This window comes from Hemiscyllium ocellatum, chromosome 4 (assembly GCF_020745735.1).
Source record: "Hemiscyllium ocellatum isolate sHemOce1 chromosome 4, sHemOce1.pat.X.cur, whole genome shotgun sequence".
Taxonomy (NCBI): domain Eukaryota; kingdom Metazoa; phylum Chordata; class Chondrichthyes; order Orectolobiformes; family Hemiscylliidae; genus Hemiscyllium; species Hemiscyllium ocellatum.
The window spans coordinates 134,795,467-134,815,085 of record NC_083404.1 but is presented as its reverse complement, the minus strand read 5'-3'; the positions used below and the strand labels follow the sequence as shown (position 1 = coordinate 134,815,085).

Sequence of the window (19,619 nt, the reverse complement as noted above, 5' to 3'; positions counted from 1 at the left end):
GCCTACATGTGACTCCAGATCTACAGCAATGTGACTGAGTCTGAACTGCCCTCTGGGAAATTAGGGATGAGCATCAATCGCTCGCCTAGCCAGTGAAACCCACATCCCATGAATGATTTTTTTAAAGAATAGGTAGAAGAAAGTTATCAGGCCTACTGAGTCTTCTCCACACTTAATGAGATCACGGCTGATCTGATAATCCTCATCTCCATTTTTGTGTCTTTTCCCCAATAACCCTCAATTCCCTTATTGGTTAAAGATCTGTCTATCTCAGCCTTTAATATACTAAATGACCTCGCCGCTATAACCATCTGCAGTAAAGAATTCCACAGATTCACTAACATCTGTGGGAGAAAACTCCTCACCTGTGTCATAAAAAGGCAACTCTTTATTCTGAGATCATGCACTCTGGTCCCTTATTCTTCCACAAGGGGAAACAGACTTTCTGAATCTACCTTGTCAAGCTCCATAAATATCTTCCATGTTTCAAAAATGTCGTCTCTCATTCTTCTAAACTCAAATGAGTACAAGCTTAAACTACTCATCCTCTCCTCACACGAAAATCCCTCCATCATGGAATGAACCCGGTGAACCTTCTCTGGACTGCCTCCAATACAGGTGCATCTTACCTTATGTAAGGGGATTAAAACTGCTCACAGTCTCCAAGGTGCGATCTGACTAGTCCTTTCTATAGTATTAACAAGACTTCCCTAATTTTGTATTCCATTCTCTTTGAAATACAGGACAACAGCCCTTTTGCCCTCCTGATATCCTACTCTACTTGGATGCTAGCTATTTCAAGAGTGAATATCATTTCCAAATATGATATGAAGGAATAACTGAATGTTTCCAAGAAGGAGTTAGATACAATTCTTAGGACTAAAGGGGTCAAAACAGGGATGACAATAGAAACATAGTACTGAGTTGAATATCAGCCAGGATCTTATTGAATGATGCAGCAGATTTGAAGGGCTGAATAACCTGTTCCTACTTCTATTCTAACTGACAGTAGTCTGGCTGTCAGTTCGGAAATGCTCTTGATGTATGGTAGTGTGGCTAGTCCACACTACCATACATCAAGAGCATTTCCGAACTGACAGCCAGACTACTGCGACCACTAGGATTCATAACAGCACACAAACCAACAGCCACTCTCCGACAACAACTCACCAGGACGAAGGACCCGATACCCAGCATGAGCAAAACCAATGTAGTGTACAAAATCTCATGCAAGGACTGCACAAAGCACTACATAGGACAAACAGGAAGACAGCTAACGGTCTGCATCCATGAACACTAACTAGCCACGAAATGACATGACCAGCTATCCTTAGTAACCATACACTCAGATGACAAGCAACATGAGTTCGACTGGGACAACACTACTATTACAGGACAAGCCAAACAGAGAACGTCAGGGAATTCCTAGAGGCATGGCACTCATCTACAGATTCAATTAATAAGCACATCGACCTGGACCCAATATACCGGCCACTGCAATGGACACTGGAACTGACAACTGGAAGCGGCAGATTCAAAGCACTACAAATGCCGGAGGAAAGATCACAGAAGCGCTTCACAGGAGGCTCCCAAGAACTGAGGATGTCACCTAGACAGGGGACGAAATGTCTGCAACACAAATTCCCAGCTTGGCGAACAGAACCACAACAATGAGCACCCGAGCTACAAATCTTTTCACAAACTTTGAGTTTTAGTTATCAGTTATGTGTAGTTCTAATTTTTTTAATGAAAAGATCAGAAAGTGATTTGGCATGATATATTAAGGACACCACCTCCAAGAAATCTTGTGATTTAAGCAAAATGATTTAACTCCCCGCTGATTGTTGACTTGAGTTTCTGTAACCAGACAACAGCCACCCAAAGGTGACTAGTAGATTGTGTACTGAAGATCCTGACCAGCAGAAGGACAGTTTAGTTTTGCAACCTCCAGGTCAACAGAACTAGAAAGAAGTCACAAGCTATTTTAGCAATCCAAATAGACAGGGCTGAAAAAACCTCTTAGTGTTTCTTAAAGTTCACTGACGATATGTCAATGCGTTGGGTAGTCTGAATCATTCATGAAGAGACTGAGAGAATTTCATCTGGTGAATTTGCCAAAGGTTTCTATAAGGAAACATTTGAAACATCATCAGTTCAGTAGGAAATTTTAAATTTTAAATCTTAATTTTAAATTTTCAATGGAATGATACTTCACTAGAGTTGGCTGCCTGAATTGGACATTGCTGAAAGACCATGACACATATGAGCAGAAGCAGACCATTCAGTCCAATGATTCTTTTCCCCCATTCACTAAGATGTTCTGAAAATAACTGATCTGATAATTCTCAACTCCACTTTCCTGCCTTTTTCTGATAACCCTTGGTTCCTTCATTTATTTGATTTTTTTGCTGATCACAGTAAGATTTTTCAAAATGCTCTTTTATCCATTTTTGCTTTTTTTCCTTTCAGGTAATAAATTTCTGTTCTTTTGCTAAAAGTACACTGATCAGTTTGGGTGAATACATTTAGAAACTCATTACAATAACCAAATCACAAAAATAAAACTTCTGGTCTATCAAGCTGGTTTTACCCTGACTTGTCCATTACCACCATCAGCTGGAGTCATAATTCATGACCGAAAAAGTAAACATTATTATTTGTGCATTTTTATTTAAAATGCACAACTTCAATTAAATAGTTCTATAAATGTATTTAGAGTAATCTTTCAATTAGTGTGTAAATTTTTGCTTATTTTATGGCATGATTAATCAAAAGATAGGAAATCCATTCATCAACTCAAGTATATGGTTTAAATTTCCTTTGTAACTGCATTTTGACTAGAAAAGATGAGCTCATACACTTAATTGGAACCTTATTCTGGTTAAAAAAGGAAAATCATTGTATACTATGTTATTCCAATTAGCATTTCATTAGGATCATCGAATTGCAAATACTTATGCCCTTGGCAGTATGCTACTTGATTACACTGCAAAAAGGTACAAGGTGACAGCTTTATTCTGTAGAATCACATCAATACAGATGATATTTTACTGTCATATACGAGTTCATAGTCATATTAAAGGCAATTAGCTGTGTCGATAGATGTTTATTTCAAGATTGGCAATATCTTATTTGTTCTGACTTTTGCTCTCCTTGACCAACTTCTATTTCTCCCTCTTTGTCTCTCTTTCTGTGCCCGATCTGAGTCTAAAATGCCCAAGTTCCTTCTCAACCATTCCTGTTAGTAACTCTTAAAAGAGTAAGGTTTACATCATGGAAATAGGCCCTTCTGTCCAAATTGTCCATGCTCCTTCTTACTAGTTCTAATTTTCACTAATTCTCTCTAGTTAAGGGACGCATCTTAAGCTTGATCATTCACAAATGATTCAATTACCATGTTATCAATATGCACAGTGAGCAACATATATATCAAAAATATTCAAGCTTAAAGATGCAAGGAAAACTTACTGGGGTGTAATGCAGGATGCTCCACTCCAGCAAACTCTGACCAATACTAGACGGATTTCTGGGACGGCAAGTTTGTTGTAGGAGGAGAGATTAGATCAACAGGGCGCTTATACAATTGAGTTTAGAAAAATAAGAAGGTATTTCCTTGAAACATATAAAATTCTTAAAGGGACACAGATTGGATGCTCAGATGATGCTCTCCCTGGCAGGGGATAGGAGTGTACACAAAACGAGATCATGTTCTCAGGACTGGCCATTTCAAACTGAAATGAGCGGAAAAGTATTTAGTCAAGAGTGTTACAGTGGCGAATCTGTGGTATTCTCAACTCCAGAGTGGAGTGGGGGCCAAGGTACTCTATATGTACAAGAAAAAAATAGATGTCAAGAGGCTAAATGAGTCAAGCGGTATGGGCAGACAGCAGGAGCATTGGCATTGAGATAAAGAATCAATCATGATCACGTTGAATGACAATGCAGGCTCAATGCACCAATAAGCCTACTCCTTCCATTTTCATGTTTTGTTGGACCACTATTAATCAGTTTCACCAATGATTCCTGATATCTCAAAGAATTAATCTTTCATTATAATTTAAAAAATACAGAACCAAGAGACACACATAGGGCAAACCATGTTAAAGATGGCATTCAAAAAGTACATGAGTGAGTTAATTCAGTTTTTACAACAAACATCACAGATACATGGCTACCGCTGGGCATTTCTTTATTTGAGATGTTTACTGGATTCAATTTGCTACAATAGGATTCAAATCCATGTCCCAAAAGCATTAGCCTAGTGTCCCGGCTTGCAAGTCCAGTAACATTGTCACCAGTCACTGCCGACCAGCATGCCCTCTGGTTTATGAGATTACGTCCCCTGATTGATAAAATTATGTCCTCTGGTCTTTGACTCTCCCATAAAGGGAAACCACCTCTGCATCTGTCAAATTACCTATGCTTTAATAAGGTCTCCAAGAATATAAGCCCAGTTGACTCTTGTAAGAAAATCCCTCCAAAACCGGAATCAACCTAATGAACCTTATCTGGACTGTGTCTCATGCCATGACATCACTCCTTAGAAAAGGGACCAAAACTGTTCACAGTATTATAGCAATGATCTGATGCCTTGTAGAGTTTAAGAAGGTCGCCATATTTTTATATTCTATTCCCTTTAATATGAAGGCTGACAGTCTATCGGCATTCCCTACTGCCTAATGAACTCGCTCGCTGTTTTTTTGTGATTCATGCAAAAGACTCCAATTCCCCCCATGCTTTAACTTTCTGAAGACTTTCCCCATTGAAATCATATTCAGCTCTTCTATCCTTCCTGTCAAACTGCATGACCTCATACTTTCCAACACTATCTACCAAGTTTTTGCTATTCATTTTGCCTGTTTATATTTCTATGTTGGATTCTTGTGTCATCCTCACTAGAGTCATAGAGTCATAGAGATGTACAGCATGGAAACAGACCCTTCGGTCCAACCTGTCCATGCCGACTACTTGCCTATTTTTGTGACACTCAAAAACCTGAAGATAGCACATTCAAGTCATTAATATGACTGCGGCCCCAGCAATCATCCCTGTGGCACTACATTCTGTACATTCTGTACAGGTTGCCAGCCTAAAGATGCCCTTTCATCTCAACAGTGCCTTCTATGAGTTAGACATTCCTCTATCCATAATAATTTGGTACTCCAACACCACAGGTTCTTACTGAATAGCCTATGTGCAGAACCTTATTAAACATCTTTTGGAGATCCAAATATATTACATCTATTAGTCGCCTTTATCTGTACTACTTGCTTTCCACTCAAATAACTTTAATAAATTTTCCTGACGTAAGTTCCCTTTCATGAAGCCATGCTGTCTCTGCTTGATTCTATTATGTATTCCTAAATATTTCCAGTTGAGAATGGTATTTCTAAATATTTCCAGTTGAGAATGGTACCATAACAGTAATGAAAGTGGAATGGTAATCCAGAGCTTTGAAATCTCCAGAGGCAATGTTCAAATTCCATTGCAGCTGCTGGTAGAATTTAAATTCAATTAACTAATAAACCTGAAATGTAAAAAGGTTTTGTATCAGTACTGCTAAGCCTGAATTGCTGGGTTGTTGTAAAATCTCATCTGGTTCAAAGACATTATTACATGCAATTTCAGAATCTCAGTTATGTGGTTTACTCATGATTGCCTTGAAATGGGCCTTCAACTGTATAAGGAAAGTTTTACATACACCACATGGACAACAACCGTTTAAGACCGCATTTTCTCAAGGATAAGAAGAGACCAACAAGTGTTAGACTTGCTAGCAGTGCTCAAATCCCATGAACAACTGAAAATCAATCCAACATTGAATCATTTTTCTTTTACAGCAGTCTCATATGTGCCAGCTTGGTTAAGCTGTGACAATGAAATATCAGAAAGCATGCTAAATAAAAAAAAAATGCCTGTTGGTTTTGGATTAGGCTGCTCAAAAAACAAAGGCAATAAACTTATTTCAGAAACCTGTGTCAGAACATGTGGTGATGCAGGCTGTCGTGGATAAAGGCAAGTGGGGAAGATGTTGCATTCTTTCGCGAGAGTGGTAGGGCATGGGCGTTGGTTGGATGTGGATCCATTAGCAAGATAGGCATTTCAGAGAAAAGTTGACATCACTTATAGTGGTGAACTGGAGAAGGTTGTGACCTTCTTCCTTCAGTGGTGGCTACACCTCTGGACTGCAGAAACTGCTCTAAACTGGGTGACAGCCTTGGAGCAGGCTGGCTGGCATTGTGCGTGATGGCTTCACTCCTTGTCCTGTGTACCACTCCATCCAGCGAAAACTTCAGAATCCTGCCCACAAAACAGGTGCCAATTTCACCCTGCCTACCATGTCTTGGGCTTTGTCTCAAATGCTAATTTGGTCCACCTGATTAATTATTTCGTCACTTTCTGCTACTCTTTATATTTCGACTGACCATTTGACCTATCACATAGTTATAGCTACAGTCATTCAGCATGGAAACAGTCCCTTTGGCCCAACTCATCCATGTTGAACAGGTTTCCTAAACCAAACTAGTTCCATTTGCCTGCATTTGGCCCATAAACCTTTCCTAATCCTTTTCTCTCCATGTATCTGTCCCAATGGCTTTTAAATGTTTCAACTGTACCTGCCTCTATCAATTTATTGTGGAAGAGCTTGAGCCAACACAGGGAGGGCAAACCCAACGCGGCGACAAGAGAGGTCCCCGGCATCGATGGCAGTCATCTCAAGTGGCAGTGAGAGCAAGAACATGCAGCCTGATGCGGCTGGTGGCAAGAGCATGCAACTACTCCTGAGCTGATCAGGAGCAAGAGCAGAGCAAGCAGCCTGAGGTGGCCGACGGCAAGAACAGGATCAAGCAGCCTGAGGCAGCCAGTGGGGAGACCAGAATTAGGCAGCTCAGGGCAGCCAGAGGAGACAGAACGGGAGCAGGCAGCCAGAGGCAACCAGTGGCAACAGCACGAGCAACAGCCTGGGGCAGCCAGGGGGGACAGCAGGAGCAGGCAGCCCAGGTGGGCCGAGAGCAGGTGGGAACAGGAGTATGTAGCCCAGGCCGACTGGCAGCAAGAGCAAAAGCAGGCAGCCTGGAGCGGGTGGGAAGGAGAGAATTCGAGCTCTTGTGAGAAGTGTGAGCCCAGCATGGCAAGGCGCTTATGGACTATGGCGTTAATCTGTTAACAGTGTTTCTTTGTAATTCTACTTTTTAGTAAGAAGGACGAGAATGTTTAACTTTTTAAACTTTATTTTCTTTATTTTTCTATTTGTACCAAGATGGAGCCGTAAGTGGCAACTTGCAAACTTTTCACTAATTCAATTCAATTCAAATCGTCTGGCAGCTCATTCCACATATGTACCACCCTCTGCATGAAAAAGTTGCCGCTTTTAAATCTTTCCCCTCTCACTTAAACCCATGCTCTCTAGTTTTGGACTCCCCTACCTGGAGAAAAAACTTTGGCTATTCACCTTGTGTATACCCCTCATGATTTTATAAACCTCTAAGATAACCCCTCAACCTGCAATACTCCAGGGAAATAAGTTGAAGCCTATCCAGCCTTGCCTTATATTCAAACCTTCTAGTCCCATTAACATTCTTGTAACTCGTTTTTATATCCTTATTATAGCAAGGGAGACCAGAATTATATGCAGTACTCCAAATGAAGCTTCACCAGTTGTAACATGACATCACAATTCCACTACTCAATGCTCTGACCAACAAAAGCAAGCCTTCTTCATCATCCTGTCTACCACTTTGAAGGAGCTACGTACCTGCACCCCTAGGTCTCTCTGTTCGCCAACACATCCCAAGTCCCTTTCATTAATTGTGTAGTTACAAACCTGCTCAAAGTACAATGCCTCGCTGTTATCTAAATTAAACTCCACCTGTCATTCCTCAGTCCACTGTCCCAGTTAATCAAGATCCCATTGTACTCTGATATAACCTGCTTCATTGTCCACTATACCACGAACTTTAGTATCATCTGCACATTTACTAACCATGCCTCCTATATTCTCATCCAAATTGTTTATATAAATGATGAACAATGGTGGACTCAGAACTGATTCTTGTGTCACAGTTATTCAGTCTGAACAATAACTGTTTATCACCATCCTCTGTCTCCTACCATCAAGCCAAATTTATATCTAGTTGGCTAACTCTCCCTAGATCCCATAAGATCTAATGTTACCTACCAGTCTACCATGCCGAACCCTGTCAAAGGCTTTGCTAAAGTCCAGGTAGACAACATCTACCACTCTGCGGTCATCTAGCTTCTTGATCACCTCTTCACAAAACTCAATCAAGTTTGTGGCACACAGTTTCCCATGCACAAAGCCATGCTAACTATCCCTATCAGTCCTTGCCTGTCCAAATGCATGCAGATGCTGTTTCTCAGAATCCCCTCCAACAACTTACTCAACAGTTACATCAGGTTTCCAGCATCTGCAGTCATTGTTTTTACCTAGTTACATCAGGATCATCCATCTGTAGTTCTTGGGTTTTTCCTTGCAGCCTTTCTTAAATAAGATGTGGTGGTGTTACTGTTGGATTGGTGCGGACAAAGTTAAAAATTACACAACACCAGGTTACCATCCAACAAATTCATTTAGAAGCACTAGCTTTCAGAGCACTGCTCTTTCATCAGGTAGCTGTGGAGCAGGATCATAAGACACAGAATTTATAGCAAAAGACTACAGTGTCATGCAACCGAAACAATGTATTGAACAAACCTAGATTGCTGTTAAGTATTTTATCTTTTCGAATGGGTTGTAGGTTTCGGTTCATTAATATATAAATTCCAGAACTTCTTTTAAAACACATTCTTGAGATAACTAAGGGTTTTATTAAAAAAAAGGTGACATCTCAGCTCAGACAATGCATTAAAAGGTTAGACTCTATCTGTATCCTAATTTTGAGTCAGACTGGTTCTATTTCCAAAGTAGGAATTTATAAAATAATACATGAATTGACTGCCTGCAAATTGTGTGCTTTTTGAGCAAAATATAACATGTTTGCAAATGCAACTTCACCCCATAGGCTGATATGTGTGTGTGCATGCATGAGATAGAAAGAGAGAGAGAGTATAAGAATATAAGAACTAGGAGCAGGAGTAGGCCATCTGGCTCTTTGAACCTGCTCCGCCATTCAATATGATCATGGCTGATCTTTTCGTGGACTCAGATCCACTTACCCGCGCTCTCATATCCCTTAATTCCTTTATTGTTCAAGAAAAATCTATGTTAGCTCTAAAAACGTTTATTGAAGTAGCATCAACTACTTCACTGGGCAAGGAATTCCAAAGATTTACAATCCTCTGGGTGAAGAAGTTCTTTCACAATTCAGTCCAAATTCTGCTCCCTCTAATCTTGAGGCTATGCTCTCTTGTCCTGGTTTCACTTGCCAGTGGAAACATCCTCTCTACTTCTATCTTACATAGTCCCTTCATAATTGACTAAGTTAAACGTTCTCAAGTAGCTCTATCAAATCTCCCCACCAGGATACTGGTCCTCCTCCAGTTCAGGTGCAACACAGCCCTCTTGTATAGGTCATTTCTGCCCCAGAAAAGATTCCACTGATCCAAAAATCTTAATCCCTGCCCTCTGCACTAGTTCTTCAGTCATATATTCATCTGTCTTTTCCTCCTATTCCTACTCTCACTACCACATGGCACTGGGAGTAATCCAGACATTACTACTTTAAAGTCCTGCTTTTTATTCTGCTGCCTAACTCTTGATGTTCACTCTGCAGGACCTCATCTGTTTATCTACATATGTCCTTGGTAGCAACGTGTATAAAGACCTCTGGCTGCTCACGTTCGCCTTTGAGAATTTGCTGCAACCACTCTGAGACACCCTTGATCCTGGCACCAGGATGCACCACACCATCCTGGAGTCTCGCTCGCAACTGCAAAAAATCCTGTCCATGCCCCAGATGAGAGCATCCCGATCATAATTGCTTGCTTGGACCTTTACAACAACGGTAGTTGTAGTACCAAGGACCTGGCCATTGCTGCTATTTTCCCCTGAGATGCTATCTCCCTACTGTATCTAAAACGTTATGTTTGTTTCAGAGGGGGAGAGCCACAGGAGAATCCTGCAGTACTTGCTTATCTTTCCTGGTGGTCACCCATCTACCTGACTGGACATGTGTTGTGACCACCACTTCCCTGAAGCTATCTATCACACTCACTGGCTCATGTATGCCTCTCAGTGCTCCCAACTGCCACTCCAAACAATTCAAGCAATTTAGAGGATCTGCAGCGAGACAGACTTCTTGCAGACATAGTCGCGAGAAACACTCAACTGCTGTCTGATCTCCCACATCTGACAGTGGATATAGCACTCCACCGACTGTCATCTCTGCCCCTTTAACAACTAGCAGACTTAGGGGAAATAAAAACATAGGAACATAGGAATTAGGAAGTAGACAATTCAGCCCTTTGAGCCTGCTCTGCCATTTAACTTGGTCATGGCTGATCGAATCCTGATCTCACAATTCTACTTTCCTCTGTTCCCCACAGCCCTGGTTTCTGCTTTCCAGCAGAAACACACCTTTTGCTTTCTTGGATCTGTTGATTTATCTCCAATGCACCCTGGGACAGTGAAATCCACACATTCACAACCCTCTGGTTTCTCTTCATCTCTGTTTTGAACCTACCTCCTCTCACTCCATATCTATGACTTCTTATTGCAGACTGTCCCACAAAGGGAACATCTGTTCAAGGACCTCTCACCAATCCCCTTTAGCATTTTATATACCTCAATTTGATCTCTCCTCATTCTTCTGAACTCCAACAAATACAGGCCCAAGCTATTCAAATGCTCCTCACATGACAGCCCTTTCATCCCTGGAACCAACCTGGTGAACACCTACTGAACTGACTCCAAAAGCTCCATATCCTTCCTCATGTAAGAAGTCCACAACTGGACACAGCATCCCAGATGTGGTTTCATCAATGCCTTATATAACTGTAACAACAATTCTCTACTTTTATAATCTAGTCCTTTTGCAGAATTCCATTTTCCTTTCTTATTATATGCTGCAATTGCATATCCAGTTCTAGATTCAAGCACAATGATGCCCAGATCCCTCTGCACTGACGTACAATGAACCTGCTTCCCTAGTAAATAATTTGTCCTTTTATTTCCCAACCAAAATGGATAACCTCATAATTATTTACATTAAACCCCATCTGCCAGATTCTGGCCTATTCTGCAAGCCTATCAATATCCATTTGTAAATATTTTATTTCCTCATCACAGCCTGCTTTCCCACTTATTTTAGTATCATCCACAAATATTGCTATATTACCTTCTGTCTCAGCTTGCACATCATTTATACAGATTGTAAATAGTCGAGTCCAGGAACTGAACCCTACAGCACCTGACTAGTTAAAATATGCCATTCAGGGAAGGACCCATTTATCCCTACCATTTGCTTTCTATCAGTCAACCAATTCTCTAACCAAGCCAATACTCAACCCTTAACCCCCGAGATCTAACATTCTGGATCAGCCCTTTATGTGGCACCTTGAGAAATGCCTTCTGCACCCCATCCATTGGACCCCATTATCCACCTTGCTGAATACAAGATTCAATCATAAGGACTGCCTTAACTCTGAGCCTGTCACATTCCAGAATATCAAGTCTCTGTTCAGTTCCAAAGTAAGAAAAGTAGCCTCCTTGAGAGTATTTTTGATTCCTACCACTTTTAGTAGCATAGATTATAAAAGCAGGGAGATTATGTCAGAGCTGTACAAAACTTTGATTAGGCCACAAATGGAGCACTGTGTGCAGTTCTGGTAGCACCACATTAGGAAGGATATCATTGCACTGGAGGGATGCAGAGAAAATTCAGGATGTTACCTAGGATTTTAGCTTTGAAGAGAGGCTAGACAAGCTTAGATTATTTTGCTCAAAGCAGAGAAAGCTGAGGAGAATGGAACTTGATTAACATATATAAGATTATGAGGGACATTAAAAAGGTGGATCAGAAACAGCTCTTCCCCTTTGTTGAAGGGTCAATAATAAGGGGGCATAACTTTAAGATGAAGAGCAGGAGTTTTATAGGGGATCTGAAGAAAATTTGTTTCATCCAGAGGGTTGGTGAGAATCTGGAATGCACTATCTGAGCAGGCAGTGGAGGTAAGAATCCTCACAGTCTTTAAAAAGTATGAGGATGAGCATATGAAAAGTCATCATATTCAATGCTATAGGCCAAACGATGAAAAGATGAATTAGTGTCAATAGATTAGTACAGATTCAATTGGCTGAAGGGCCTCTTCCAAGCTACATGACTCTACAACTCTATATCACAGGTTCACCCAGTGACAAGTTGGGGTGGGTCCCTCTGTCCTAACTGGACTCATCGCCGCCTGAGACTCCCCTCAATGCCTTAGCCTCAGTGCAAGACTGTCGCTAAACCACACTGTTATTGTGTCATGCCTGCTGGAGTTTGGAAGAGGGATGCAGGGAATATTCAGAAATTTCCACCACGTGAACATATGAGTACTCACGCAATTTTAAAGAAGGAGCTGATTGAGTACTTAAAATGCCAGAGCATAGTAGGCTATGAACCAAGAGCAGGGTAAATGGGATTAGTATAATTTGTTTTTTGATAAACATGGTGGGATAAAGGGCTTGTATCTATGCTGTATGACTCTTGAGTCTATATCCTTATCACCTGCAACTGCCTATCCTGCCGCTTGGCAATGAGAAAGCACTGCAATATCCCAAATATGTGCGTGTGAACACAGGGCTTCATCGTGTGACATTGACAACAGTCACAGCCTCAATTCAACCTGTGTGCATTATCATTTCAATTATTGAAAGCACTATTTCAAATATATGTTACAAAATCAATATTTTACCTAATTATATTTATAATGCCAATAAGATTATTATTAAGCTGTTACCTACCCTCATTGGATGAATATCTGCATAGGGAGGTTTGCCTTCTGCCATTTCAATTGCGGTGATTCCCAATGACCAAATGTCTGCAACACAATTATAGCCAATTTCTTGGATCACTTCTGGAGCCATCCAAAAAGGTGTTCCTATTACAGTATTGCGTTTTGCCATTGTGTCCTGTAAGTCACATCACATTTATAGCTTCATTAATTAATCATAATCAAAAATACTGAAAATTGTAATTGTTGTAATTATGTAGTTTTAAACATTTTCTCAAAATGAAAGCAGTTAAAGATTAAACAACTGCGCTATAGAGATCACAGAACATGAAGTATGATTTCCACTTTTAAATGTAGAACAATCTTAATTTATGTTGTTTCATGAAACAAAATATCAAATAATTTAATCCATGGATGGAATTCCACAAGAATGGTACAACTCTTGTAGGATGATATCAGGATCTCTGGCAAGATATTTGAATTAACATATTCCACGGCTACCAAAGTTCTGCTGTAGAAATGGGGTGGAGATAGCTCGAATTACAGCCCCATTTGTTTCTTCACTAGATAAGTCATTGAACCAATAATAGAAAGGACTTGCTTAGTGCAGAAAAAGCAAGTAATTTCTTTTTTTTTAGAAAGGCTACCTATAATTCAGAACCCCACAGCATTTTGTTCACTTTGACCACTTCACAACCATAATGATGTCTTAAATGTAAGAGATTATCTTAGCTGCTGATTAACAGTGACTGAATACGTTGTTTACATTAAGTGTTGTTCTAGGATTTTAACTTGTGCTTTAAAGATTACACACTGTAAACTTTGTGCTATTTTTATCCTTTTATATTTTTATCCAGCAACCATTGCTGGCAAGGCCAGCATTTGTTGCTCAACTCAGACAGTGCTCAAGAAAGTGACAGTGAGCTGCCTTTGGTGCATAGGATTTAGCAGTACACCAATCTGCCCTTTGAGAATGCTCCACTTCTTAATCATTGTAGTCCATCTTCTGTAGGTACACCTATTTTGCCACTGAGCAGAATAGCAATATAGATCCAAGTCAGAATGGTGTATGGATTGATGGGGAATCTCATTGGACAGGTGATGGTGCTCCCAAGTGTGTGTTGCTCTTGTCGTCTATGTGACAACGTCTACAGTTTTATAAGTCATCTTGAAGGAATTGGTGAGTTGCTGCAGTACTTTTTTTTTATAGCTGGCATAGACTCCTGCCACTGCATGTCAGTGAAGGATGAAGTGATTATGAACAGATCATCCACAATCCACTTCTGTTTCGTCCACAATATGAACATCCTGTTGACTGTAGCTGTGAGGCATCCAGTCACCATGCACCAAAGCAAATCCAAGACCAACTACACGAATAGGAGAAACCTCCTATGGTGCAAACGCTTTCATCTGAAGGAAAGTGGTTCTTTCTCCTTGCAGCGTATCTTTCTCCTTACAGCCCTTCTCAACGTTGCTTGAGCCTGTTCCTAACTTCTCAGCTGAATAAATATAATTCTTATGGTTACATGGCACCTATTGTTAAAGTTCACTTGAGAATATAACTTTAAAAAAGATTCTGTGATTTACATATGAAAGAACTGAAACCAACATGGTCATTCTAAAAGATGAGAGGCATAACAAACAATACATGTCCTTTTCAATATATAATTTCAGTTGCATCACACTATAAACTTTTGGTATAAATTTTGTGTCTTACGGTCTTATACTCCACAACCACCTAATGAAGGAGCAGCACTCCGAAAGCTAGTGCTTCCAAATAAACCTGTTGGACTATAACCTGATGTTGTATGATTTTTAACTTCATTGAGATAGGCTTTCAATCTTCTCAGCTTCAGTGAGTACAGGTCCAGACAATTCAATCACTCCCTTCATGACAAACCTGCCATCCCAGGAATCAGCATGGTGAAATTATGTGCATTCCCTTGTCGGTAAGTAAATCTTTTAGGTAAGGAAACTTCAGCGTGATTTTAACAAGTTCAGTAAGTGAGCAAATATATGGTAGACACGTAAGTACAATGTGGATAAATGTGAGTTTGTATACTTTGGTAGCAAAATCCTGGAAGGAAGATTATTAAATGAATGATGATAGGTTTGGGAATGGGGCAAGTGTCTTGTTAACGAGCTGCTGAAAGTAAGCATGCAAGTGCAGCAATCAGTGAAGAAGACATAGCTAGAGAATTCGAGTACAGGAGCAGAGATTTCTTCCTACAACTGTACAGGGCATTGATTAAACCACACCTGGAGTATTGCGTACAGTTCTGGTCTCCTTATCTAAGGAAGGATATTCTGTCAAGGGAGTGAAACGAAGGTTTACCAGACTAATTCCTGGGATGGCGAGACCTGACACACAGAGAGAGACTGGATCGATCAGGATTATATTAATATAAAGAGTGGCGAGCCTGTGGCATTCTCTGCTACAGAAAGTGATTGAGGGCAAAATATTTCATGTTTTCAAGATGGAGATAAACAAAGTTCTTATGGCAAAAGGGACCAAAAAGTATCTGGAGAGAAAGCGGAAACATGGTACTGAGTTGGATGATCAATGATATTGAAAGGCAAAGCAGGCTGAAAGGGCTGAATGGCCTATTTCTGCTCGTACATGCTATGTTTCTATGTGACCATAACTGCATACAACACTCCAGGTCCTGAAAAGTTTCAAGAGGATCTCCTTATTTCTGTACTCAAACTATCTTGCACTGAAGGCCAACATACCAGTTGATACTCTGAAGGAGAGTCATTTGGACTTGAAACGTTAGCTTGCTCTCTCCATGGATGCTGCCTGACCCGCTGTGATTTCCAGTACTTTTTTTGTTTTCAATACATATTCCAGCATTTGCAATAAATTGCTCCTACAATGAACTAAGGGTGCTGGAGATCTGAAACAAAAATAGAAACTGCTGGAGAAACTCCTTTTAAGATTCTATGAGTGAATGAATAAATGAATGATTTTATTGTCATGTGCATGTTACACTGAGAAAAATGGTAAAATACAATGAAAAGATTTTCGATAGTCGCCACAATCCGGCGCCATTTTGAACAGTTTTTAGGATATGAGAAAATATAGAAAGACGCAGCTTAAAGGTGAGTAGTCCTTTAAATCTGCTAACATGAAGGGCCAATTAATGTATTGCTGTTTCATTTGATTGAGTACAATTTGCTGAGAAAGGTCATTGGCAATGTTGCAGTGGACAAGTAAGAGATCGCCTCAAAACTGGAATTAAATCTCATTGTAAGCACAGCGTAAAAGTATTTTTATCCTGCATGAAGTCATACTTTACCTGAATGACACCAAATATTATAACTTAATCTTTCTGACTACTTACTGTCAACTGGCCTGCAACACCAAAGTCTGCAAGCTTTGCATGACCTTCTGTGTTCAGTAGGATATTTCCAGCTTTTATGTCTCGATGGATTTTTCTCATGAAGTGTAGGTATTCCAGCCCTTTCAAAGTGGATTTAAGAATTGTTGCTATTTCATCTTCTGTTAGCTGTAATCAGAACATATCACATATTAAATGCTAGTTTACAGTAATAACATGCAATGATATTTTAACATGTTAAAATATAAACTGTAATTGATAAAATCCCCCAAAGCATTCTCTTCTAGTTACTTATATTTTAGTGAGACACACATTGCTAATTTCTTTCCTCGGTATCTTAGTTTTTTTTTCATATTACCATACAAGGAATCTTAAAAAATAGTGTGAATGGCACATGAACATCACTGTCCAAAACAACAGGATTTCAAACGTGGTTGTGACCAGAAGTTAATGAAATCAAGAAGTTCCAAGCAGAGGCAAAGATTGGAAACAGGGAAACATTTAAAAGAAATCTGGAATAATTCTCTGGGCATTTCCACGAGCTCAGAAAAGCTGGTTGAAGGTGACACTGATGATACCATGATGGCAAATTATGTGCTCTCCCCAAAAATTTTAGAAGTCCCATGAAACAGTAAGCTAAAGAATGTGATCTTCATTTACAAGACTTCAAACATAATTCTGAAGTAGTTAATCATACAATCAAACAGTATTGAAAAAGCCCTTCAGAAGATCAAGTCTGCACCTTCAAATTACTTTAAATCTACAATTGTCCCACTTTCCAATACTTGGCCCATAGCCATGCTCATCCAAACACCTTTTATTAGATTATCAGGTTAGAAAAGAAAACAACCTGAACTTATAAAACCTCTCTTTGTAGCTAAAATGCTCCATCTCAAGCAGCATATTGATGAATCTCCTCTCCACACCCTCTAGTGCAATGAGATCCTTCCTTGTGCAGTGACCAGAAATTCATACAGTACTCCAGCCAGGGCATTACCAAAGTCTTGTCCAACTCTAACATAAACTCCCTGCTTTGTTCGTCTTGGTTATGAGAGACAAAGGCAGGTGTCTAATTTGCCTTCTTAACTACTGAATTAACCTGCCCCACCACTTTCAGGGATATGTGGACAAGCACCTTAAAATTCCTCTGAGCTTTCTAGTGTTCTGTGATTCATTAAGTACTCATTTGATATGCTACTTCTTCCAAAGTGCATCACCTCACACCTTCCATGGTTAAAATCAATCAGCCACTGATCTGCGCATCTGACCAATCCATCCATATTTTCCTTATTCCTCACTAATACCTTCTTCCTCACTGTGAACCATCCAGCCAATCGATACGTCATCCGTAAACTTATCATCCCTTCCACATTCTCATCTCTATTGGACATATCTTTAACAAACAATAAAGATCCCAATACTGATCTCTGTGGTACACCACTGAAGACTGGTCTCCAGTCACACTAACAGCCTTCGACCACTACTCTCTATTTCCCACCATGAAGTCAAATTTGGATCGATCTTGCCAAGTCTGGATTCCATGTGCTTTTATCATTTTTTTTATCAGTGATTCATATGGGACCATGCTAAAGATCTTACAATGATATGCAACAACATATTAACTAGTAACAGGAGTCTATTCCAGCTTGTTCTGTCATTTAATATGATCTTGACTGATTTAGTAACTCTACATTCTTGCCTCCTCTTCACCACCTTGCCTGTTAAGAATCTACCTTACTTTGACTTAAAATTGCTTAAAGACTTTGCTTACACTGCCTTTTGAGAAAACAAATTTGAAGACTCACAACCTTCAGAATAAAACAATTTTCCTCACCTGTCTTAAATGGGTGATCTTTTATTTTTAAAGAGTCCCCTAGCTCTAAATTCTCCCTTAAGAGGGAATACTCTTTTAACATGCATTGTGTTTTTATATGTTTCAAATCACGCTGCCCATAAATTGCCTAAACCCAAGGTGATAAAAGTTTAGATGTTCATCAGACAACCTGAGGAAAACCTTGCCTAAACTGCTGTCAATGCTGTGGAGGAGCCGGTGTTGGATTATGGTGGACAAAGTTAAAAATCACACAACACCAGGTTAAAAATCCAGGTTCAATGCACTTACATTGATCCTTAGACAAGGAAACCAATACAGTTAGATCATAAGACACAGGAGCAGAAATTAGGCCGTTCAGCCCATTGACTCTCCTCTGCCATTCAATCATGGTTAATATATTTGTCAACCCCATTCTCCTGCTTTCTCCCTGTAACCCTTGATACTCAAAAACGTATCTACCTCCGTCTTAAACATACTCAATGACCTGGCCATAATCAATGACAATGGCCATACTCAATTTACTACAAAGCAACTGACTACCTAGATTACACCTCCTCCCACCAACCCCCAGTAAAAACACCATCCCATGTTCCCAATTCCTTCGCTTCCACCGCATCTGCTCCCAGGAGAACCAATTCCACTACTGAACAGCCCAAATGACCTCGTTTTTCAAAGACCGCAATTTACCCTCCCACGTGGTCGACGATGCTCTCCACTGCATCTCCTCCACTTCCCGCACCTCTGCCCTTGAACCCCGTCCCTCCAATCACCACCAGAACAGAACCCCACTGATCCTCACCTCCCACCCCACCAACCTCCAGATACATCGTATCAGCCTTCGTCATTTCCGCCACCTCCAAACAAATCCCACCACCAAGGATATATTTCCCTCTCCACCCCTATCAACATTCCAGAGAGACCACTCCCTCCGCAACTCCCTCGTCAGGTCCACACACCCCACCAGCCCAACCTCCACTCCCGGCACCTTCCCCTGCAACCGCAAGAAGTACAAAACTTGCGCCCACACCTTCCCCCCTCATCTCCCTCCAAGGCCCCAATGGATCCTTCCGTATCCATCGCAAATTCACCTGCACCTCCACACACATCATTTACTGTATCCACTGCAGCTGATGTGGTCTCCTATTCATTGGGGAGACAGGCCGCCTACTTGCGGAACATTTCAGGGAACACCTCTGCAACACCCGCACCAACCAACCCAACAGCCCTGTGGCTGAACACTTTAATTCCCCCTCCCACTCCGCCAAGGACAGGCAGGTCCTTGGCCTCCTCCATCGCCAGACCCTGGCCACACGATGCCTGGAGGAAGAGCGCCTTATCTTCCGCCTAGGAACCCTCCAACCACACGGGATGAATGTAGATTTCTCCAGCTTCCTCATTTCCCCTCCCCCCACCTTATCTCAGTCCAAACCCCCGGATTCAGCACTGCCCTCTTGACTGCAATCTTCTTCCCAACCTCTCCACCCCCCCCACCCCCTCACCAGCCTATCACCCTCACCTCCTTCCACCTATCGTATTCCCAGCGCACCTCC

At 40.8% G+C, this 19,619-nt stretch overlaps 1 protein-coding gene across 2 annotated transcripts in view; it reads right to left on the bottom strand.

The window, feature by feature from the left end:
• stk3 (serine/threonine kinase 3 (STE20 homolog, yeast)) overlaps nt 1–19,619 on the bottom strand; it is a 448,082-nt gene that overhangs the window by 269,618 nt on the left and 158,845 nt on the right. The window contains exons 5-6 of one of the 2 annotated variants that reach the window (XM_060823879.1): nt 16,239–16,403; nt 12,905–13,072 (exon numbers count right to left, since the gene is read on the bottom strand). In XM_060823879.1, coding sequence (XP_060679862.1) covers nt 12,905–13,072; nt 16,239–16,403 — 333 coding nt within the window. The remainder of the gene's footprint in view (nt 1–12,904; nt 13,073–16,238; nt 16,404–19,619) is intronic. The other variant, XM_060823880.1, reaches the window with a different exon arrangement.